Genomic DNA, 21,449 nt, shown 5'->3' with positions numbered 1-21,449 from the left:
CTTTGTAAAAATCTACGCGTTTCAGAAAGGCGGGGCATAGAGGAGCAACAATAATGTACATTATGTGGAACACATTTGGAACACATTTCATTACACCAAATACACAAAATAATGTTCTTTTTAGCAACGTCATATGACCCCTTTAATTTTCGTAAATCATGTTTTTTTAAATTGTTATCATGTTTTTATTGTGTTTAATTGTTAGTTAGCTGTATTTTTTTGTTGTTGTTATTATTGAATCAAAACAACCCAACTGCAGTTTGATTGATATTAATTGGAATGCAGGATAAAAACATGATTTTTGAAAATTAACTCATCATATGTGTAGTTATTTTTTATTGTACAGTATATAAAATTATATATTGTTATTTTGTGGGCAGAAATTGTTATTCTGCAGCAGCCGATGTCTGTGTGTGTACCACCAAACCATGAGGTGACCTTAAGAGTTCAAGCAATAGGCACTGGTGCATTGAAGTATCAGTGGTTTGATAAACAACAGACAGAGGTTTGTAGACTTTATATATTATACATTTTACATCTTTGATTTATTTTTTAAAAAGTTGATTTTAATACTGTGAGAAATAAATACCCAAATGTATCAAATAACGTAATGCTTAATCATTTCAGGTGGCAGGTGGGACGGAGCCCGAGCTCACCGTCTCTCTCCACAGATCTGGAAAATATATTTGCAGAGTGAGCGACCTGTACTGTAACTATCAGTTCACAGAATGGGTAAAAGTGAGAATCCTAGATGAACCAGGTACTTTCTGTTATCTTGTATTGTCATTACATTTTTATTATCAGCTGCATTAATCATCTGGCCTAAGAGACCATGAACCCATATTGAGACTGACATTTACAGTACTTATCAGTGATTTATTTTGCAAGGTTTTTTCTCAATTTGCCAGTTTTAAGACTGCAGTATCTGTTAGATAACGTGATGCTTTGTGTTTAGGTGTTTCTCGCATGTGGAGAGGGGAACCCCATATAGTCATTCACCCAATAAGCCAAACAGTAAAACCAGGGGAGACTTTCACTCTTAAATGCACAGCTTTAGGCAAACCTGCTCCTGCCTACCAGTGGTACAGAAACGGTCGCATCCTTCCTAAACAGACCACAGAAACACTTAGGGTATGTCCACTGTACCACTCTGTCTCGAGCTGTTTTGTTGTCGTATTGATTCATTTTTATGTGCAGGTTGGGTTCGGATCATTGTTTTTAAATGTGAGCAATTTGCTTTGACTGTAATGACTGACTCAGTGGTACACATTGAAGTTGGAAGCTGCCTAAAATAATCATGTTTTGCATTTGGTCTTCTTTGTTTAGATAGAAAATACCAGCGCAGACACTGTGGGCTCATACCTTTGTGCTGTGTCAAATATTTTGGAGGAGAGATGGTCAGAAGCAGCTGAGATTGAGATTGGTAAGAAGCGCCAACGGCTGTTTATGTCAAGCTTTTCAAGCCTATCATTGGCCTTCAGTACACAGCTTCCATTTTGGAGTTGTTTTTTTGAAGACTTTAGTGGCCATTCATACAGAATATGTTTATTTTTTCTGGAATTGTTGATCTTAATTAGCATCTCTGCAACATAATTTTTTTTTATTTTCATGTTTATTTAAACATTAAAATATATTTTTTGCAAATTGGTAATCTTTTTTAATCTTAATATTACTTTACTATTTTAAAATAGTTAAAGAAATAGTTCACTCTTAAATGAAAATTTGCAAAAAAATTACCCTCGGGCCATCCAAGATGTAGATGAGTTTGTTTTTTCATCGGAACAGATTTGGAGAAATTTAGCATTACATTACTTGCTCACCAATGGATCTTGTATTAAATTTGACAATCCCTTCTCACTTTGTTTGCCATCATGATTCAATTTAACTTGCACATTAGATCTCCTTAGCAGCTTGCTTTGTGATGAAAAGCAATTCGATGAAAAAATTAATAAAGGAAACCATCCAGTCTTTTGCTCTGGGCCATGAATTCTTTGTGCTCAGTGTAGTCCCAGTCAAGTTTCAAATTACTGGTACTTTCCACAATTTGTAGGAGTTAAGAACAATCAGGAACTGAATTTGTATTTTGAGTCTAAACAGATCCTTAGATACATGAGAGTAAAACTAAAGTTAGACTGAAACCAGCTCAATGAGAACTTCCCTTTTTACTTGTCACATTGTGGAACGCAAATAATGTTAATGTTCTGAGAATTTTTTTCCATAGTGAATCTAGTGGAAGAACACGAGCTATAGGCTTTGTGGGTAGCATGCAGCAGCATGCTAACATTTCTCATTCTCTTTCAACTTTCACCAAAACATTTTTCCTCTGGTTCCCCCACAGCGCCTCCAGATCAACAACCAACGCCCACGCTTATGGGTAGGTCACAGACAAAAGCTTTTTTCAGCTCATGTCAGGTTAGAAATAGACTTAGTACCTACCTGTGTTTCACAATACTCCCACCTTGAATATTTCCCCTAGAAAACAATCACTGTCATTCATGTAGGATTGTCACAGTTGTGGAAAAAGCTTGAAATATCAGGGAGTTTTCAAATAATGAATTGGAGGCCAGCCACAGTTATGGAAATTATAAAAAATTTGAAAGTTCGATTTGAAAGTCCAATCCTCCACTGAACTGCATTCAAAGCTCATGCAGGACGCCTTATAGAAGACATGTATAAAGTATTTCCTTTTTTTTTTAAACTTTGTTTGTAAATTACTTGTAATACCCAGTAATTAAATGAAATTATAAAAATAAAAAAAAATTATTAAAAAAATATTAACAGTGCATTTAAAATTCTGCATAAAAATAACACTTTATTTGTTTCTTTACAAAGTCTGTTTGTAAATTACCCATGCAATCAATATAACGTGTATATTTTAAAATTATAATAAAATAAAATATAATACGATTTAAAAACAAATAAAGCCTTTATAAACAAATTTAATGAAGGAAAACATTCTTTCCCTTAGCAACCGACAAAGTGGCATTATTGATTGGAAACCTGAACTACAATCACCATCTTGGTCTGATGGCCCCCATCATGGATGTTCATGAGCTGGCCAATCTTCTGCAACAGCTAGGCTTCAGAGTGGTCTCTCTGCTTGATCTCACCCTTCCGGAAATGCAGGCTGCCATTGACAAGTTCTTGCAGCTCTTGGACCGTGGAGTGTATGGTGAGTCACATATTGTGGGTTTGCTGGAGGAGCCGGTAGGAAATGCCTGGTGTGTTTCACAGGACTGCTTTAACTACAATTAATTCTCTCACAGGATGTAGACTTTGCACTGATGGCAGTGGCTTGTTTGAGGTGAAAGTTTCAGGTTCCTGACTGCAAAAAAGAGTCAGGAAATTATGTGCAGGAATAAATAAATTGCAATGTGCAATAACATGCTCATTTGAAATGATCCGGATTTCTCAGTTTGAAGTTGTGGCTATCAGTGCTATCCATTGTGTCTCCATAGTGTATGTTTTGTGCTGGAAAGTGTTGTGATGGACGTTTTTTCCAGTGCTGGACACTACACAGTCCATTTGAAATTCTCCTGAAAAAAATGAATTTTAGTGTTGCTCAATAAACATGTCTGGACTCAGTGACGAGTCAGAGGAAGTTCCATCTGAGTGGAAAACTTTGTTTTTTTCCGGTGATACAGTATCAGTGCATGTCATGGGTCAAAAAACCACAGCACTTTCAACCAAAGAGCTTTTTTCAGAGTAACATTGAGATGCTGTAGTCTGTTGATTGGCTGATAAGAGATGTGTGGGCAGTAGTGTGCCTTGCTGCTTTTATCTCCAGAAACCTATAATGCTTCTAACCAACAGATTTATACTGGTTGCTTAGACCACATTGGACTTTCCTTTTTTAAACTTGTATTGTAAACTGCCTCATAATGAAAATAATTTGGCACACAGTGTATTCAATAGAAAGTGAAAAATGGAAAGTGTTTAGTCATTACATTGATTGCCTCTGTACTGTTGTCAATATGGGTTACATTTTGCTGATGTCATAGCAATAGTCAGTCACAGCATCATCAAAATACGAAACATTGTGTAGTTTTCATGTTTTACCAAAAAAGTAAGTTTCTGTCATCATTTGTTCACCCTAATGTCTTGCCAAACTTAGCAAATGTCTCTTTTCTTCCTTCTGTGGAGCACAAATTGTACATTTTTGGCCAGTTCAAGCTTCAAGAAGGACACAAAAGCACTGTAAAACTATCTTATAATGGCATACAATTGCTTTGTGTTGTAAACAAGTTGACATTTTAAGTTGTTGTTCACTGATAAACTTTGAGTCCAATGCGACCAGATCAACTGGTTCTGGAAGCAGTCACTGGTTTTGGAAGCTAGTGCATGAGTCGAATGAACTACTTTGATGCTTTTATGGTTCAGATATTCTTAAAAAATTATTCTTTTGTGTTCCTTTGAAAGAAAGAATGTCATACGGGTTTTGGAACGTTATGGGGTGAGTAGATGATGACAGAATTTTCCTTTTTTTAGTGCACTACCCCTTGAAAGTAGTGAAAGATTTGACAGTTACAACACCAGTTTTCTGTGTTTCCCAAGATTTGAATCTCGCTTCCTGTAAACTTTTTTGAACTTAATTTAACAATCAAAGTATTTGTTGATTTCTCTGTAATTAATTTACATTCAATATTTAAAAAAAGGCAATGTTGTATATAAAAGGTACTTAACCAGAGACCTAAAACAGAAACATATTGAATATTGTGGACCATTATTAAACACATCTTCTCTTTTCCCAATTTCAGCTGTTTTTTACTACGCTGGCCATGGCTACGAGAACTCTGGCAGAAATTACCTGGTGGCCACTGACGCTCCACGACCCTACCGTACGGAAAACTGTTTGTGTGTACAGAGAGTGATGCAGAGTATGCAGGAGAGAAAAGCCCAGCTCAATGTCATTCTCCTGGATACCTGTAGGAAATGGTAGGCCTGCAGGAACATGATGATCTTGTGTAACTTATTGTCTGTTAAAAAATGTCTCTTTAGAATTCCAGATTCTTGAAATTGTTTCGGAAATGCTACATGCTGCTACACTGTTCAATGTTTTTGCTATTTTATATCCTCCAGGTACAAACAAAAAGGTCCTTCCTCTGAAATTAAGCCTTTGGCTCCTCTGGGCAACACTGTATATGGATACGCCACGTAAGTACTGACAATGGTTCTAAGCCTCCCACAAAACTTCTTAAACAACAGTGATCGTGTTCTTTTTGTATTATCATGATGTTTGCTCCCACAGGAGTGAAGATGCAGAGGCTTTCGAGGTCCAGGATGGTGGAAAGAGCACAGGGATCTTCACCAAGTATCTGAACAAACATGTCTTAAAGCCAGAGAGGGTGACCCATGTCTTGGAGCAGGTCTCTGAGGGTAAGTGCTGCTACCAATGCTCTTCTGTTCCAAAACTTAGAGAGCTGCCTCACTACCTATACTGCCTACAGCTTCCTTCTAAAGGTGCCGTGCGGTCACATTTTCATGGGCGAAATACTGTCATTTCAAATGGAATTCATGTGATCGTGAATTTCACTTGAAGGCGAAAGATTTCCCCTTGCAGATTTTGCAATGGGTTCAAGCTGGTCTCAGAGATTCGCTGTGTTTATCAATAGAAAGTTGCTTAGTTTGAAAGTGACTTCTGTGTGAGCTTTTCTTTATACACTGCTACAATATTGACAATAGACAATGGCCTTTTTGCCCACAAAATTTCATAGCAACTCTCATTTTCAAAGGTCTTAAATTTGGGCACAAAAATAGTAGGACTTCTGTGATGTGGAAAATGTGGATGTAATCACAGAATCCAGTCATAACAATTAAATTTACTGTATAACGTCACAGAATTTGGCAAAATTTGGATGAGCTGTCCACTTAAATTATATTAATATTAAACTGCAAAACGTGGTGCAGTTTTGTCTACTATACTCAAGCACGCATGTTTTTAGTCTGTTGTCTCACTACTTGTGGACATGAACACATGAATTTCATCTCCAGAGCTGCTGTAAAAGTTTACTTCATGAGCATTTTACAATTTCATTTGATAAAACTTTTGGTTAAAAAACAAAAATTGGTAGAATGTACTTTTCAAAGAAATAAAAAAAATCAATAATATAATTTATTAAAACATTACTTTTTAAGGAATGTCACAGTTTTTTTAACTGCAAACCTCTGTTGTGCAGCACTTTATTTGCCGATTGTTCAAAATGAATTTGATTTATATTTTAAAAGATTAGTTGTATGCATTTATTTGATTAACCCCATATTTGATAATAAACAGCTATTAGCTATAATAGCTAATACAAGCTATTAATAATAGTTAATAATATAAACTATTATTGTTCAAATTTGAATAAACAGTTAAATGTAAAGTTTTATTAGATGCCCTTTTTGAATATTACAATTTAATAAACCATTAAAACAGAATTGAGAAAAGTTTAAACATAAATTACGGAATTTGGGAAAAAATAAAATGAAATTTGGGAAAAAAATAAAGACAGATTTCACAGGGCCCTAAAACAGGAATCACAGTACAGACTAATGTGATTATTAAAGATGCACTAAGCGATTTTTGCCAAACGCTGTCGTTGTTTGAAAGCACCAAAACAAACACGGCCATACCCCAACAGGACCTCGCCCTTATTTTGAAATCTCCACCCCACATGTACATACAAAACCATGGCAACGACGATCGCGGAAACAAGTGAAGAAGACATGACACACAAGCATATTCAAACAAAAGCCAACACAGATAAGTTGTGTGAAATGAAGTAAAATCAACGTTATTCACCTATCAAGAAGAAACAATGCAACCTCGGCGTCCGATTCGAGCCCTTCCCGCTCCTTGAGTTCTCTCCACCGCTGGAAAACGGGTCCTACCTCTTGCCTGATCATAACCCTTCTTTTTAATGTTTTGTTTCTCTGATATTTTCTTCTTTTTTTTATCTGCCATCTCTCTCTATCTATAGTCGATCTGCTAATATCCGTCCTGTGCACTCAAACTGAGTGCTCTCTTCTCTCTGTCATTACAAGACACGCCCCCTTACTGCTGATTGGCTACAAGTGTGTTTTGGGACTCGGTCCGAAGCTGTGGTCAAAAGTGTTTTTCAAAAATCGCTTAGTGCACCTTTAAAGGTGATTATTTAATTAAGTATATGTGAGAGCTGATCGTGCACAGTTGAAACGTCTCCAAAGTCAATATTAGATGTTCATATCAAAGCCTAACCAGGACGTTTGAGCAATTTCAGAACAGTGCTGCCTTGCAAGCACAGTAATAACAAGATATTGTCATATTACATCATACTTCACACATGTAGTAAGATGTAGTGTAGTGAACAAGGTCACAGTGTCTTTCAGAGCTTCTGATCATTAACGGATTTCTACTTGGAGCACTTGTGAGCGCAACAACTGGTTGACATCCACTGTATGCCAGACATTGGTTTTCTGTATCCTCCACGGCATGATGTGAACGTGGATTTGTGTTTTAATGGTTGAGCAAATCCCCCCTCTCCCTGCAGAGAGTTTATTTGGTTGTTTGATTGGTCTCTTTGGTAACAGCACTTGGCTTTTTATATTGTAGCTGCCAAAGCATGTGACCTCATTCTCTGGCTGCTGTGCGCAGGTGGGGAAATTTGAGAGCGCTTAACCTAGGGACGGCTGCAGGGTGCCCCACTTACAGCTCTCCTTCTCCTATCCCGTATGCTTGTTGCTCAGTCTGCACCCTGTCCCACTGCCATTATCACTGTGTTTGTCATGCCCACAAGCACTATACTCCTTTCTGTCTCAACTGTCTTTGATCATAAATCAATGCTTCAACACTGGTTACTGGTGAAGCACAACTCAACACTATGCTGTAAATCATTTTAGTGTGGATTTATTCTGTATTTCTGGCTAGCAATTTCTTTTTGGAACAAGTTGTTCAAATTATTAGTAAATGTATTTACACTATTATTCAAGTTTGGAGTCAGTCATTTTTAAAAAATGTTTCTCATATTCACCAAGGCTGCATTTATTTGGCCAAGAATAAAGTAAAAACAGTAATATTGTGTAATATAATTACAAAAAAATTTAATTTATTCCTGTTTATTCATTCCAGCATTTGCTACTCCAGTCTTCAGTGTCACATGATCCTTCAGAAATCATTCTAATATGCTAATCTGGTGCTCAAGAAGCATTTCTTATTATTATCAATGTTGAACAATATTTTAATATTTAATATTTTAATAATATTTTTGTGTGAAAACTGTAATACAATTTATTTCAGGATTTTTTGATGAATAGACAGTTTAAAGAAGAGCATTTACTTGAAGCAAATCTTTTGCAGCATTATACATGTATTTATGGTCACTTTTGTTCAATTTAATTAACTATTATCTAATAATGTTATATAATAAATATTATTCATTTAGCCATAAATTGTACAGCTTGTACTGGAAGTGAATATATGGTGAATTTAGAGGAAACATTTATTAACACTTTATCACAATGAAATACTTTTTATTTTTTTCAGTGTTCTGTTGTGATACTACAGAAAATGACCCAACTTGCATTGCTTTCGCAATAAAATATAAATTACAATTGTAAAATCCTGTAATTTTTTGAAATGTTTCTGCACTAAAAAAGCAGCACGTCTCAAGTCTGTTTTTCTTATTTGAGAGCAGAACTTAATATGTGTGAATTGCTATTTTACTTTCTTTTGCAATTAGGGAAGGGACCTTATAGCATGTTCCTCAAAGGTTTTGAACTTCCCAATTATATGGACAACTTGCTGAGTCATGTTTCAGTGTCTGATCATCACGATGAACACCAATCACGTTTCAACAGAACAGTAATACTATAGTGTGTAGAGAACATATTTAATGTATTTCATAATAGTTAGTTTGTAATGAACCCTGTCGTTCTCCTTTAGATCTGGGTAAGGACCCACTGGTGCGTGGCAGGCAGGTAGTAGAGATCAGACACACTCTGACAGAGCCACGGGCTTTGACCGATCCCGTGCGAACATCTGGACACACCATGGAGCTCCGCCAGCGGGATGCTTGTTGGAAACAGGCTAATGGTATTTACATATTCCTTAACCAACTTTATATGTGACCTGGACCACAAAACAGTCGTAAGGGTCAATTTTTCTGAAATTGAGTTTTATGCATCATCCGAAAGCTGAATAAATAAGCTTTCCATTGATGAATGGTTTGGTAGGATAGGACAACATTTGTCTGAGATACAACTATTTGAAAATCTGGAATCCGAGGGTGCAAAAAAATCAAAATATTGAGAAAATCGCCTTTAATGTTGTCCAAATGAAGTTCTTAGCAATGCATATTACTAATCAAAAATGAAGTTTTGATATATTTACGATAGGAAATTTACAAAATATCTTCATGGAACATGATCTTTACTTAATATCCTAATGATTTTTGATCATATTTTTTAATATCCTAATGCAGTGCATTTTTGGCTATTGCTACAAATATACCTGTGCTACTTATTACTGGTTTTGTGCTCCAGGGTCACATATTATGTCATCAGAGGTTCCTTTCTCAAATGCATCCTATGTAAACAAACACACAAACAAACAAAAATACTTTCATTAATGGGGTTACTGTATGCCTTATATCTTCTATGTATTTTTTCCACCTGAATTCTACTTACACTACCGGTAAAAATTTGGAATAATTAACATGTTTCTGGAAAAAGTCTCTTATGCTCTTATACAGGGCTCAGGGCTGCAATCATTTGAATACAGTAAACAGCAAGAAGAAGTGTTTTCTATTTTAAAATATTTTTACATTTAGATTTCGTGAGTAAAGAAAATATATTGCACCAAAAAAATAGTGCATAACCAGTTTCATAACCAGTTTCCGCCCTTTTTGACTCTTTGACTTTGAGTTTTTACTGCTGTACTTTTAAGATCTTTATTTAATTGACCTCTTTAAATGTCCTTAACATGAGACATAATCAGTTTGACATTATACATTATTCTTACATAGTACATTGAACTATTTCAAAAGATCAAGGACATTTTTTGATTCATGATGTTTCCCCTTAAAAATGCTAGATTCACCATCAGTAATGATGATGCAGATTTGAATACAGTAAAACAGAAGTCAGTGTCAGTGCCTACAGTCAAAAGTGCTCTATCACCCGTAACCATCTCACAGTTTGTGACTTCCGTTTTGGTTTTATTTGTGGGTTAGATTGTGATACATGACTCATGGTAAGAGCACCGCTGAAGGATCATTCATAAACCATGTGTCTTCTTTAAAAGGAAATGGATTTCCTCCCAAAAAGAGCCAAATTGTCACCAGTGATCTGATTCAAACTGATTCCATTATTCACTTTAGACTGTGACAGCTTAATTTTGTTGATTTGAGCAAACCATGTATTCTGACGCCTTTAAACATGCTTGCATGTACCAGCTTGCAGGTTTCTTTGATGAATGCAGCACTTACCTTACTTTTTCGCAACATCAGTAACAAATATAATAGTTATACTCATCATACTTACCAGAATCTAATACTTTATGGTTTCTGTTATGTGTGTTTCCTTTTTTCCCCATTAAAGGAACACTCCACTATTTTTGAAAATAAGCTCATGTTCCAACTACCCTAGATTTAAACAGTTGAGTTTTACCGTTTTCGGTAAAAAAAAACCTTTGCACGCTCCCTGTGCAAGCAGGTGGTCACGTTGGTTATGTTGACGTAAGTTAGTCTATTTTCAGGCGCTGCGTAATATCATTGCGCCTGCTGCACCCATGGTACGGCAGCAAAGTTCCTTGATTATTATGCCGGAATGAGAGTATAGTTCCTAGCCATATCGGCCTAGAAAATCGCAACTTTTCATTTTCCGTCGGTCTTAGTACACGATGTAACTACAGAAGAGTCAAGTTTTAAATAGGAAAAATATCGAAACTCTTTGGTCATTTTTGAGCGAGATGCTAACGGTCTAATCAGATTCAATGATCTATGCTAAGCTACAGCTAAAAGTGCTACCACCAGACCCGGAGATCGGCTGAATGCATTCGAAAAGGGTCAAACTCAACTGTTTAACTCTAGGGGAGTTGGAAAATGACCTTATTTTCAAAAATAGTGGAGTGTTCCTTTAAGTGAATTAATATTTTTACATTGCTGTGTATTTATGTGTTTGCTCATGTTTTTCTCAGTTCTTCCTGGCCGAAGGTCTCTGGACTTTCCATATTGTGCTGTTAAGGTGGAGCTGAGTTTCTCTGCCCTGTTCTCCAATGTCCTGGTTGTGTTTGGTACAGTGAGGAACACAAGCGCTAAGGCCCAGGACTGCACTCTGATTCTTGAGAGTGAACCAGTAAGTCACAGCTTTTCATGTCCTCTTTTGCTGTGATAAACACATACACACGGATACACAAGGTGGATATGAGAGTCAGGACGGGAGGGCCCAGAAAAGGAAAGAGGGTTGTGTTTCATAGTGTTTTGTACTTGAATGTGCTTCTTAAATTTTTCCAAACTTATGAATGTAATATGGAGGAGGTTCATGCAGTGGCATTGAACATTAAAGGAAATAATAAAACGAAACAATTTTCACTCCCTTCGTGAGTCTGTTCTAGACAAAATAGGTCTTATATTTTGTATCAAGCATTGCTCACCAACTGTATTGAGCTGTAACAGATTTTGGTAGCACAACTCATAGCCAGTGTTAATTCAGGATTATTTATATAATACTATAATATTTATAAATTTTTTATATGAATGTTTTCAGTTTTCATTTTAATTTTAGTTTAAGTTTTTAGTAATTTTATGTGCTTTTTGTCCTTTTTTTATTGTTTTTGTTTCTTTATATTCTTGTTTTATTTTTTTATCTTTTTAGTACTTTTAGTACTGAAGTATAGTAATTTTAGTACATTTATATATACTTATACACAAGCAATGCACCCAAAAGCTCAAATATATTTGTTTTAAATAGATATTTAGATTTTAGTAAATTGTTCCTCTGATATGTTATGTAATTAGTTGCATTTTTATTTTCACAATAGTTTAAACAGTAATGATTTAACATTAAAAAAATATTGCTATACTGCAAATGTGAAGTTTAAAAAGTTCAGCAGAAAGAAGTAGGAGGAAAACAAAACTGTAGGTCTACTGACCTCCAGGGGTGAAAACGTGTTATACGTCATTGGGTATATATCATAGACTGTATAAAAACAGGTATATATACAGTTCGACATTCACTTTACCTGTATGTTTGATATCAGTTTAAGTGGTGATATGTTTTTGTTTTTAGCAAATGCAGGACATTTTCTCAGGTTCTGGTCGATCAGAAGAAATGGACAGTCTGCTTGTAAAGAGTGGTGAAACTCCTGACTGCACCCTCAGATTATGTTGCCTTCAAAGACTCCAGGTACAAGGACTTTTTGTCTTTGAAATGAAAAACAGAGGTATAGATCTTAAATTTTAAAACATTGATACTGATACACGTTCTATTTAAAACACTTGATTGTCAACTGGTCACAGATAATAGTAGGGTTTTGGCGAGCATGTAATATGCAAATGATAAAATTCAACTAACTAAAAATTAAAGGGGCTATGAACTTGCAAAATGAAAAGAAATATATTATATTAATTATATTATATGATATTATTATATTTTTTATTATAATATATACCACTGAACCACTGATGTAGAATAATGCACTATATCTGAAAGTCAAAAATACTGTTTAAAGACGGTAAATAATTGCAGTTTATTCATACTTCCTAGGGATCTCTGGATGCTAACGGTCTAATCAGATTCAATGATCTATGCTAAGCTACAGCTAAAAGTGCTACCACCAGACCCGGAGATCGGCTGAATGCATTCGAAAAGGGTCAAACTCAACTGTTTAACTCTAGGGGAGTTGGAAAATGACCTTATTTTCAAAAATAGTGGAGTGTTCCTTTAAGTGAATTAATATTTTTACATTGCTGTGTATTTATGTGTTTGCTCATGTTTTTCTCAGTTCTTCCTGGCCGAAGGTCTCTGGACTTTCCATATTGTGCTGTTAAGGTGGAGCTGAGTTTCTCTGCCCTGTTCTCCAATGTCCTGGTTGTGTTTGGTACAGTGAGGAACACAAGCGCTAAGGCCCAGGACTGCACTCTGATTCTTGAGAGTGAACCAGTAAGTCACAGCTTTTCATGTCCTCTTTTGCTGTGATAAACACATACACACGGATACACAAGGTGGATATGAGAGTCAGGACGGGAGGGCCCAGAAAAGGAAAGAGGGTTGTGTTTCATAGTGTTTTGTACTTGAATGTGCTTCTTAAATTTTTCCAAACTTATGAATGTAATATGGAGGAGGTTCATGCAGTGGCATTGAACATTAAAGGAAATAATAAAACGAAACAATTTTCACTCCCTTCGTGAGTCTGTTCTAGACAAAATAGGTCTTATATTTTGTATCAAGCATTGCTCACCAACTGTATTGAGCTGTAACAGATTTTGGTAGCACAACTCATAGCCAGTGTTAATTCAGGATTATTTATATAATACTATAATATTTATAAATTTTTTATATGAATGTTTTCAGTTTTCATTTTAATTTTAGTTTAAGTTTTTAGTAATTTTATGTGCTTTTTGTCCTTTTTTTATTGTTTTTGTTTCTTTATATTCTTGTTTTATTTTTTTATCTTTTTAGTACTTTTAGTACTGAAGTATAGTAATTTTAGTACATTTATATATACTTATACACAAGCAATGCACCCAAAAGCTCAAATATATTTGTTTTAAATAGATATTTAGATTTTAGTAAATTGTTCCTCTGATATGTTATGTAATTAGTTGCATTTTTATTTTCACAATAGTTTAAACAGTAATGATTTAACATTAAAAAAATATTGCTATACTGCAAATGTGAAGTTTAAAAAGTTCAGCAGAAAGAAGTAGGAGGAAAACAAAACTGTAGGTCTACTGACCTCCAGGGGTGAAAACGTGTTATACGTCATTGGGTATATATCATAGACTGTATAAAAACAGGTATATATACAGTTCGACATTCACTTTACCTGTATGTTTGATATCAGTTTAAGTGGTGATGTGTTTTTGTTTTTAGCAAATGCAGGACATTTTCTCAGGTTCTGGTCGATCAGAAGAAATGGACAGTCTGCTTGTAAAGAGTGGTGAAACTCCTGACTGCACCCTCAGATTATGTTGCCTTCAAAGACTCCAGGTACAAGGACTTTTTGTCTTTGAAATGAAAAACAGAGGTATAGATCTTAAATTTTAAAACATTGATACTGATACACGTTCTATTTAAAACACTTGATTGTCAACTGGTCACAGATAATAGTAGGGTTTTGGCGAGCATGTAATATGCAAATGATAAAATTCAACTAACTAAAAATTAAAGGGGCTATGAACTTGCAAAATGAAAAGAAATATATTATATTAATTATATTATATGATATTATTATATTTTTTATTATAATATATACCACTGAACCACTGATGTAGAATAATGCACTATATCTGAAAGTCAAAAATACTGTTTAAAGACGGTAAATAATTGCAGTTTATTCATACTTCCTAGGGATCTCTGGTGATCAAAGTGACACTGCACTACACCCACACACAAACGAAAGAACGTCTCACTGAGAGCAAAGAGCTGGACATAGGCAGGCCTCTCATTGCCTCCTGCAAGCTGAATCAGATGAGACCAGTGGACAGGAGACAAGAGAGTCGTGTCCATACTGTGGACCACATGTCCAATATAAGATATCCTCATCATCAGAACCATCCTCGACCTGGTCGGCCCTTCACACGCAAGGCTGAGAACCGATTACAGAGTTCAGCCAAATCCACCTCCATGAGCAGCAATGAACCAGAGGAGAATGATGAAAATGACTCTAATGAATTCACTATGTGATGTTCCTTCCCTTTACAAATACACAGTAAGGCATTGTTTTGATGCAACAAAGGATTTTTCTTACATTAATTGTTTACTTTTTGCTTACTAATTACCAGTTGCGATACAGTAAATGTGTGTGTGTTTGTGAGAGAGCGAGAGAGAGAGAGAGAGAGAGAGCAATGAAAGGAAGAAGTTCTCATGCAAATGTAGAAATATTTATACAAATTATTTGTAAATCAAATTAAGTGTAATATTCTTATATAACCAATAAAGTACTACTTCTGGAGTTTTCCTGTGTGATGAAATTTCATATTCAAAACGCAGTCTTGGAATGTAAAGGTATTGATATTAAAGTCATTAAATATTAATGCATTTGTAGAACTTATATAAATACGGTAATAATAAGGTTAAAAGATGTCAAAAGATGAAAAATGTGGAAAATCAGAAGGTGTTTTGGATTAGGTCATAAATTCATTTTTATTTTAACAATTCGTATTTACAGGTATTATACATTTAAGCCATATCACATTTACAGATAATTAAAATTAATGTTGCATGAAGCTGAAATAAATATTTATTCAAAAAGATAATATTTTTTATTCAATACAAGAACACAGACAAAAGATAAATACAGTAACATATAGTCACACAGTGCCCTTTCAGTGTTTGTTTTAATTTATGTGAAAAAATAATTTATATTCATTCATTAAAATGTATGAAATTAAAAAAGACAAAATGTAATTTAAAAAAAGAAAGAAATATCCTGCACATACCAATTTTCTCCCAATACAATTTTCTAAATAATTTTAAAAGAATATTGAATAAATATTTAAAAACATTAGTAAATGTTTCATTTTCATTTATATCTTTTCGTTTAGCCAGACAAATCTTATGCAATATTTTGTAAGATACTACTTTGATGTTGTTATTGATACCAAAGACTTGGTCCTACTGCCGAATTAAGAAAAAGAAGGAAAAAAAATACTGCTCCAGGAAATGAAGAGTACAGAATATTCCTTATAACCTTACTACTACCTTTGTCCAGCATCTTATTGGACAACAATGACCTCCAAATACGCTGCAGCACCCCAATCTTTCATTGTCCGTTTCAAACGCGTCCTTATTTGGAAATCTTAACCATTGGCTAGAAGGAGTGTCAATCAGCTACTGTGGTCCCGCCCCCTTGCTCAAATATCAAGCGGTGAATGGTCAACAGTCGGGCTGCTACTGTCTGCTCGTAACCACAGCGACTTAATGTGGAGCTGGATGCGTTCTGGAGGAACCTGTTCGCGATAACAGAAGATAAAATACTCAGCCGAACATCTGCAGCGTTCATGTCATCGGATAAAGATGCCGTCGGCTTCGGTTAGCTCGTTTCACCTGGGCGACCGGAGAGTTTGGTCGATGTGACATTGCTTGAGCTTTTTGTTCTGGTCCCGGACGCAGAGCAGCGATCGTGCTCTGGGAAGATGTTGAGTCGGCTGATGAGTGGCAGCGTCAGAAGCCTGGAGCGAGAATTCATGTGCACGGTCAGACTGCTGGATGATACGGAGTATACCTGCACCATTCAGGTCAGTCTCACCAGCGAAAAACAGCCTTCAGCAGAGCTTTTGTTGCAGGCTGGGAGAAGCGTGCGCAGTGGGTTTTAATAGCAGGTGCCAGCAGCCAGCATCCCCCTAAAAGGAGCTCCTTAGAAAATCCTGTAACGCTCGTTTGATGTGGAAGAGTCTTAGCTTGTAAAGGCAGTTCAGATTTTGTTTGGTCTCAGATAGAGGGCTTGTTTTGCTCTCACCATGACTATTGAAGTGCTGCTGCTTCTATAGCCTACTGGAATGTAAATGTTGTAGTTAACATCTGGTTTGTTTATATATATAGGTTTGCGTAGCAATTTCTTCTCTGTAAGCTCTGTAAGAGCAACCTCACTTTTTGTTTGGACACATGGGTGAGTTCGAGATATTTTAGGAGCATCCATTGGTGATACTTTGGTGTAAAGGAACAGTGCACCCAAAAATAAAAAGTCTGTCGTTATTTACAAACCTGTATGATTGTCTTCTTTTCTGTGGAACACAAAAGGAGATGTTCATGACAGCTTCAGGATACACTGAAAGCGAATATGAGTGAGGCTGTCAGTCACATCTCCTTTTGTGCATCATGGATGACAGATTTTTCTCTTTTGGGTGAATTATTCCCTCAACTTTTGCATGGGCATCACTTGTAGCACTCTTGGATTTGGTGTCTGAGACAAGTCTGTAGTAAACATGCCAGGACCGACTTCAGAGAATCAAGTTATTCAATGCACGTGTCCCCCTTTACAGTTTATTATCATAGTATTGGAAATGCTCCATAAGCAGGAAAGTGTTGTATGGATTCTGGCATGATGTCAACACTACACATCCATTAATAATGTATGCTTTGGTCTCCAAAACTGCCCCTTGGGCACTTGTAAATCAAGCAGTTTAGCAGAGCAGCATGGATGGCTGGCTGCTAAACACTGGCTGTACAGGAGTGTGTGAAATCCGGCAGATTATGGGAGGTCTGTTACTCCGTGATGAAGGGAGGGTTACATCATAAACACTGGGGATAGAGAAACTGCAACCAAACCAAACTATTTCACTCTTTTCAATTGTCTCTAGTAGATTTTTCTCAATGATATTTTTTTATTTAAACATTACTCACATTTGTAAAGGTCGCTTTTTTATCATCCACATATAATATTTTAGGAGAAGGTTTAGTTTATTACCCTGCTTTCCCTGAGGGAAACACTAATTGTTTTTCACAGTTTATGTTTTTTTTTTCTTCTTTGATGAATATTTTTGCAGTTTTTACAGGGACTTTGAACAGTTGACATTGTGATTTGATGTGTTTTGCCATATTTGATGGGAATATTGATTTATTCTATGTAAAAGTATGTTGTATAATATCATGCATATAAGAGTTAGTCCAAAAAGTAGCTTATATGTCACACTTATTGTCTTGTTGATACTGTTTAATACAGACTAATTGTTATATTAACTTGTCAACTACTACAAGTTTTTAACTGGTTGATTTGTAAATTATTACATTTAGGTTCGCACAATACTGAATATATGGTTAAGTAGTTCACAGGTTTTCACCTCAGGACTTCTTAAAAACGAAAAGATATTAATATTGCAGTATTCATAATAATCATCAACCGTTACAAGTTTTTCAGTGGCTGTTAACATTTAGCTCTCCACAATCCTGAATATGTCTTTAAATAATTTCTAGGTTTTCACCTTAAGATTTTAACTAACTGTTGTTGCCTCAAACAGAGCAAAAATAATATCATATATATTTAAAAAAAAAAAAAAGAAAATGAACAAAAACAGATGTGATTTATTTTAATAGGAAACACAGACATACAGCCGAGTGCAGGTTGGCATTTTTTCCTGTATTCAGCTGTGTGTTTTTCTTTGAGGATGCCTTTGTTTCATGTGTAGCTTGAAATGAAACGGGAGCCCACAGATCGCTTTCCATTACAGTCAATCTGAGAGCATCCTATTTCTCAGCCCTCAGAAGACTGAGAGGACTGTGGCTCCTAGATGACACGCACTCCCTCAGGGCTTTCATACGGTTTCGACGCATCAAGACAATCATTGCGTGTTAGAGAGGATTAGAAGGAGGAAAAAAGGAGAGGAATTTTTCAGGAGCCACCTGAGTGAAGACTTTAAACTGTCTTTATGAGGAAGGAGTGTTTGTTTTATTACCACAATTCCACATCGTGTTGACCTGTTGATATTTAAAGGCCTGTTAGAAGGATTTTACAGGGAAAGCAAAAAAGTACCATGGAAGTATATGGAAGAGATTATGTTTGAATGTTTTTTTTTCAGTCCTTGTGATGATAATGCTGAGTAATCTTACTCTGACAGTACAGCACTTATAAGTTTCTAAAGACATTTTCTTGGCTTACAGTGAAGTATCTGAAGACATCCTGTGTCAAAGAATTTATATGGATCATCAATTGGCCGATTACGATTTGCTCAAAATGTCCACATATTGACAGAATAACCACACTTGATATATAGCTCTGTCATTCATGACTTTAAAGCTGATATTATACTTTTGTGCTACAGAATATTTGAATAAAAGCAGCACAAAATCACAGAGACCCACTGTAAAAACTGGGACATGTAGTTTCCAGAAATTTACTGTAAACTACAGTGACAATTATAACAGTCTATTTCATTAAGAGATATTATGTTAATAAACCAATCAACTTGAATTACCGTAATCAAATTTTTCCTTTAAAGTGTACTGATAATCACCATATTAATACAGATTGTGAACCAGAAAGCCACTTGATAAATCAGATTTCACTGTAAATGGTCTGTTCTGTACATAAAACATGACCAATTCTCACATATAGATAAAAACAAAGACAAAACACCATGAGGATAACATATGTGACACTAAAACAATGCAACTAAATAACAAAAAATGTAACAAAAATGCCCTATGGTACATTATGAAGGTGAAGGTGAAGGTGACAACCGGAGTGCAATGGCCGAGCCTCACCCTGGGTGAACCACCTTCTTGATCATGGTGTCTCCCCTGCCAGGTAAGTATGGTACACAAATAAGAAGATAATATTTAGTATGACAGTATTTCATATATAATGCAATGTTAAATCATTCACATTTTTTTACTGTATAGGGTAAGGTAAACAGTTAACAGGTTTTTGCTTTAACATATAATCTTTTTTATTTTAAAAAATAGCAAAAATTTTTTTTATATATAAAAATATTATTTTAATGATTTATTTTTTTTTTTGTTAAAATAATTTTTTTTCTCAATTGTCCATTTAACAAATTACAATTAACACGTATCTGCCTTGCCAAAAGAAAAAGTGCACAGTTTTCAGCTATTTGAAATAAATATTGGGCAAAATATATTTTTTAAAAAGTAAAAAAAAAATACAACATGTTGAATTAAGGATGCGTACATCATATTTGCTCTCATTAAATTATATAATAAATATGTAGCTTATCAGTAGTGACTATGTCAAAGTGATGTCCATATGGCAGAAATGTACAGAGAAAATCATCCAGTTAGTTAATGACGTGTATTCTTACAGCAATGTATTAACAGCAATGACTAAATGTTGTGATTAAACTTATAGAAAGATTTGGTCGTTTTGTATGTTGGTTCAAGGTTGGCATCATCTCTTCTCAGGAGTTCGGTCATCTCAGATCTTTATAAGGGCTGGATCCAGGTTGAAGCTTGTGTAATTCCTAGTTACCTCGGGATGCGCATCCTATGGAAGCCTGTTTCCGCCACTGAATAAAAAATAGAAAAAAGGTTATTGCGACTTTTTATCTCACAATTCTGACTTTTTTTCTCAGAATTGTGAGATATAAACTCGCAATTGCGAGTTATAAAGTCAGAATTGCGAGATATAAACCCACAATTCTGAATTTTTTCTCAGAATTGTGAGATATAAACTCGCAATTGCGAGTTATAAAGTCAGAATTGCGAGATATAAACCCACAATTCTGAATTTTTTCTCAGAATTGTGAGATATAAACTCGCAATTGCGAGTTATAAAGTCAGAATTGCGTGATATAAACTCACAATTGCAAGTTATAAAGTCAGAATTGCGAGATATAGTCACAATTGCAATTCGGACTTTTTTTCTCGCAATTGCGAGTATATATCTCGCAATTCTGACTTTATAGCACGCAGTTGCGAGTTATAAAGTCAGAATTGCGTGATATAAACTCGCAATTACGAGAAAAAAAAGTCAGAATTGCGAGTTTGTATCATACAATTATGAGAAAAAAAGTCCGAATTGTGAGATAAAAAGTCGCAATTACCTTTTTTATTTTTTATTCAGGGGTGGAAACGGGCTTCCATACTAGGGTTGTGATGGTGAGGAAATTTTCCCAACGGTTAATCGACGTGTGACAACACCAATAATACTGGTATCACCGTGGCAGGCCAGGGGCGTTTCCTCTTCTCCTCACTTTCCTTCGCTTTTAAATAGCTTGCAAAAGCAATTGCGAGTTATAAAGTCAGAATTGTGAGTTTTAATCTCGCAAATCGGATTTTAACTCGCAATTGCAAGTTTATATCTCGCAATTCTGACTTTATAACACGCAATTGTGTGTTATAAAGTCAGAATTGTGAGATATAAACTCGCAATTCTGAGAAAAAAAGTCCGAATTGTGAGTTTATATCTCGCAGTTCTGACTTTATTTCCCAGAATTGCGACTTTATGTCTCGCAATTGTGAGTTTATATCTCACAATTATGACTTTTTAACTCGTAATTGTGAGTTTATATCACGCAATTATGAGAAAAAAAGTCCGAATTGTGAGATAAAAAGTCGCAATTACCTTTTTTATTTTTTATTCAGGGGTGGAAACGGGCTTCCATACTAGGGTTGTGATGGTGAGGAAATTTTCCCAACGGTTAATCGACGTGTGACAACACCAATAATACTGGTATCACCGTGGCAGGCCAGGGGCGTTTCCTCTTTTCCTCACTTTCCTTCGCTTTTAAATAGCTTGCAAAAGCGGCGTGCGCATTTTACTTTCACTTTCAAATAGCGGCAATTCGGCGTAAAGCAATTGTTCGTTTTTAGTT

At 35.4% G+C, this 21,449-nt stretch overlaps 2 protein-coding genes across 2 annotated transcripts in view; both read left to right on the top strand.

The window, feature by feature from the left end:
- The window catches only part of LOC107691126 (mucosa-associated lymphoid tissue lymphoma translocation protein 1-like), an 18,035-nt gene extending 2,907 nt beyond the window's left edge, over window positions 1-15,128 (top strand). Inside the window, exons 3-15 of the mRNA XM_016489607.1 lie at window positions 381-505; window positions 628-760; window positions 956-1,131; window positions 1,327-1,423; window positions 2,339-2,374; window positions 2,969-3,172; window positions 4,758-4,935; window positions 5,080-5,154; window positions 5,249-5,376; window positions 8,903-9,052; window positions 11,156-11,313; window positions 12,247-12,363; window positions 14,530-15,128. Of these exons, the coding sequence (XP_016345093.1) occupies window positions 381-505; window positions 628-760; window positions 956-1,131; window positions 1,327-1,423; window positions 2,339-2,374; window positions 2,969-3,172; window positions 4,758-4,935; window positions 5,080-5,154; window positions 5,249-5,376; window positions 8,903-9,052; window positions 11,156-11,313; window positions 12,247-12,363; window positions 14,530-14,865 (1,913 nt within the window). The 3' untranslated portion in view covers window positions 14,866-15,128. The remainder of the gene's footprint in view (window positions 1-380; window positions 506-627; window positions 761-955; window positions 1,132-1,326; window positions 1,424-2,338; window positions 2,375-2,968; window positions 3,173-4,757; window positions 4,936-5,079; window positions 5,155-5,248; window positions 5,377-8,902; window positions 9,053-11,155; window positions 11,314-12,246; window positions 12,364-14,529) is intronic.
- Window positions 15,129-16,072: 944 nt separating this feature from the next.
- Window positions 16,073-21,449, top strand: part of LOC107691145 (FERM domain-containing protein 5-like) — a 133,446-nt gene continuing 128,069 nt past the window's right edge. Inside the window, exon 1 of the mRNA XM_016489630.1 lies at window positions 16,073-16,418. Within this exon, the coding sequence (XP_016345116.1) occupies window positions 16,317-16,418 (102 nt within the window). The 5' untranslated portion in view covers window positions 16,073-16,316. The remainder of the gene's footprint in view (window positions 16,419-21,449) is intronic.

This window comes from Sinocyclocheilus anshuiensis, unplaced genomic scaffold (assembly GCF_001515605.1).
Source record: "Sinocyclocheilus anshuiensis isolate Anshui unplaced genomic scaffold, SAMN03320099.WGS_v1.1 scaffold2, whole genome shotgun sequence".
NCBI lineage: Eukaryota > Metazoa > Chordata > Actinopteri > Cypriniformes > Cyprinidae > Sinocyclocheilus > Sinocyclocheilus anshuiensis.
The sequence above is the reverse complement of the archived record's forward strand: the minus strand, read 5'-3'. Positions and strand labels throughout refer to the sequence as shown.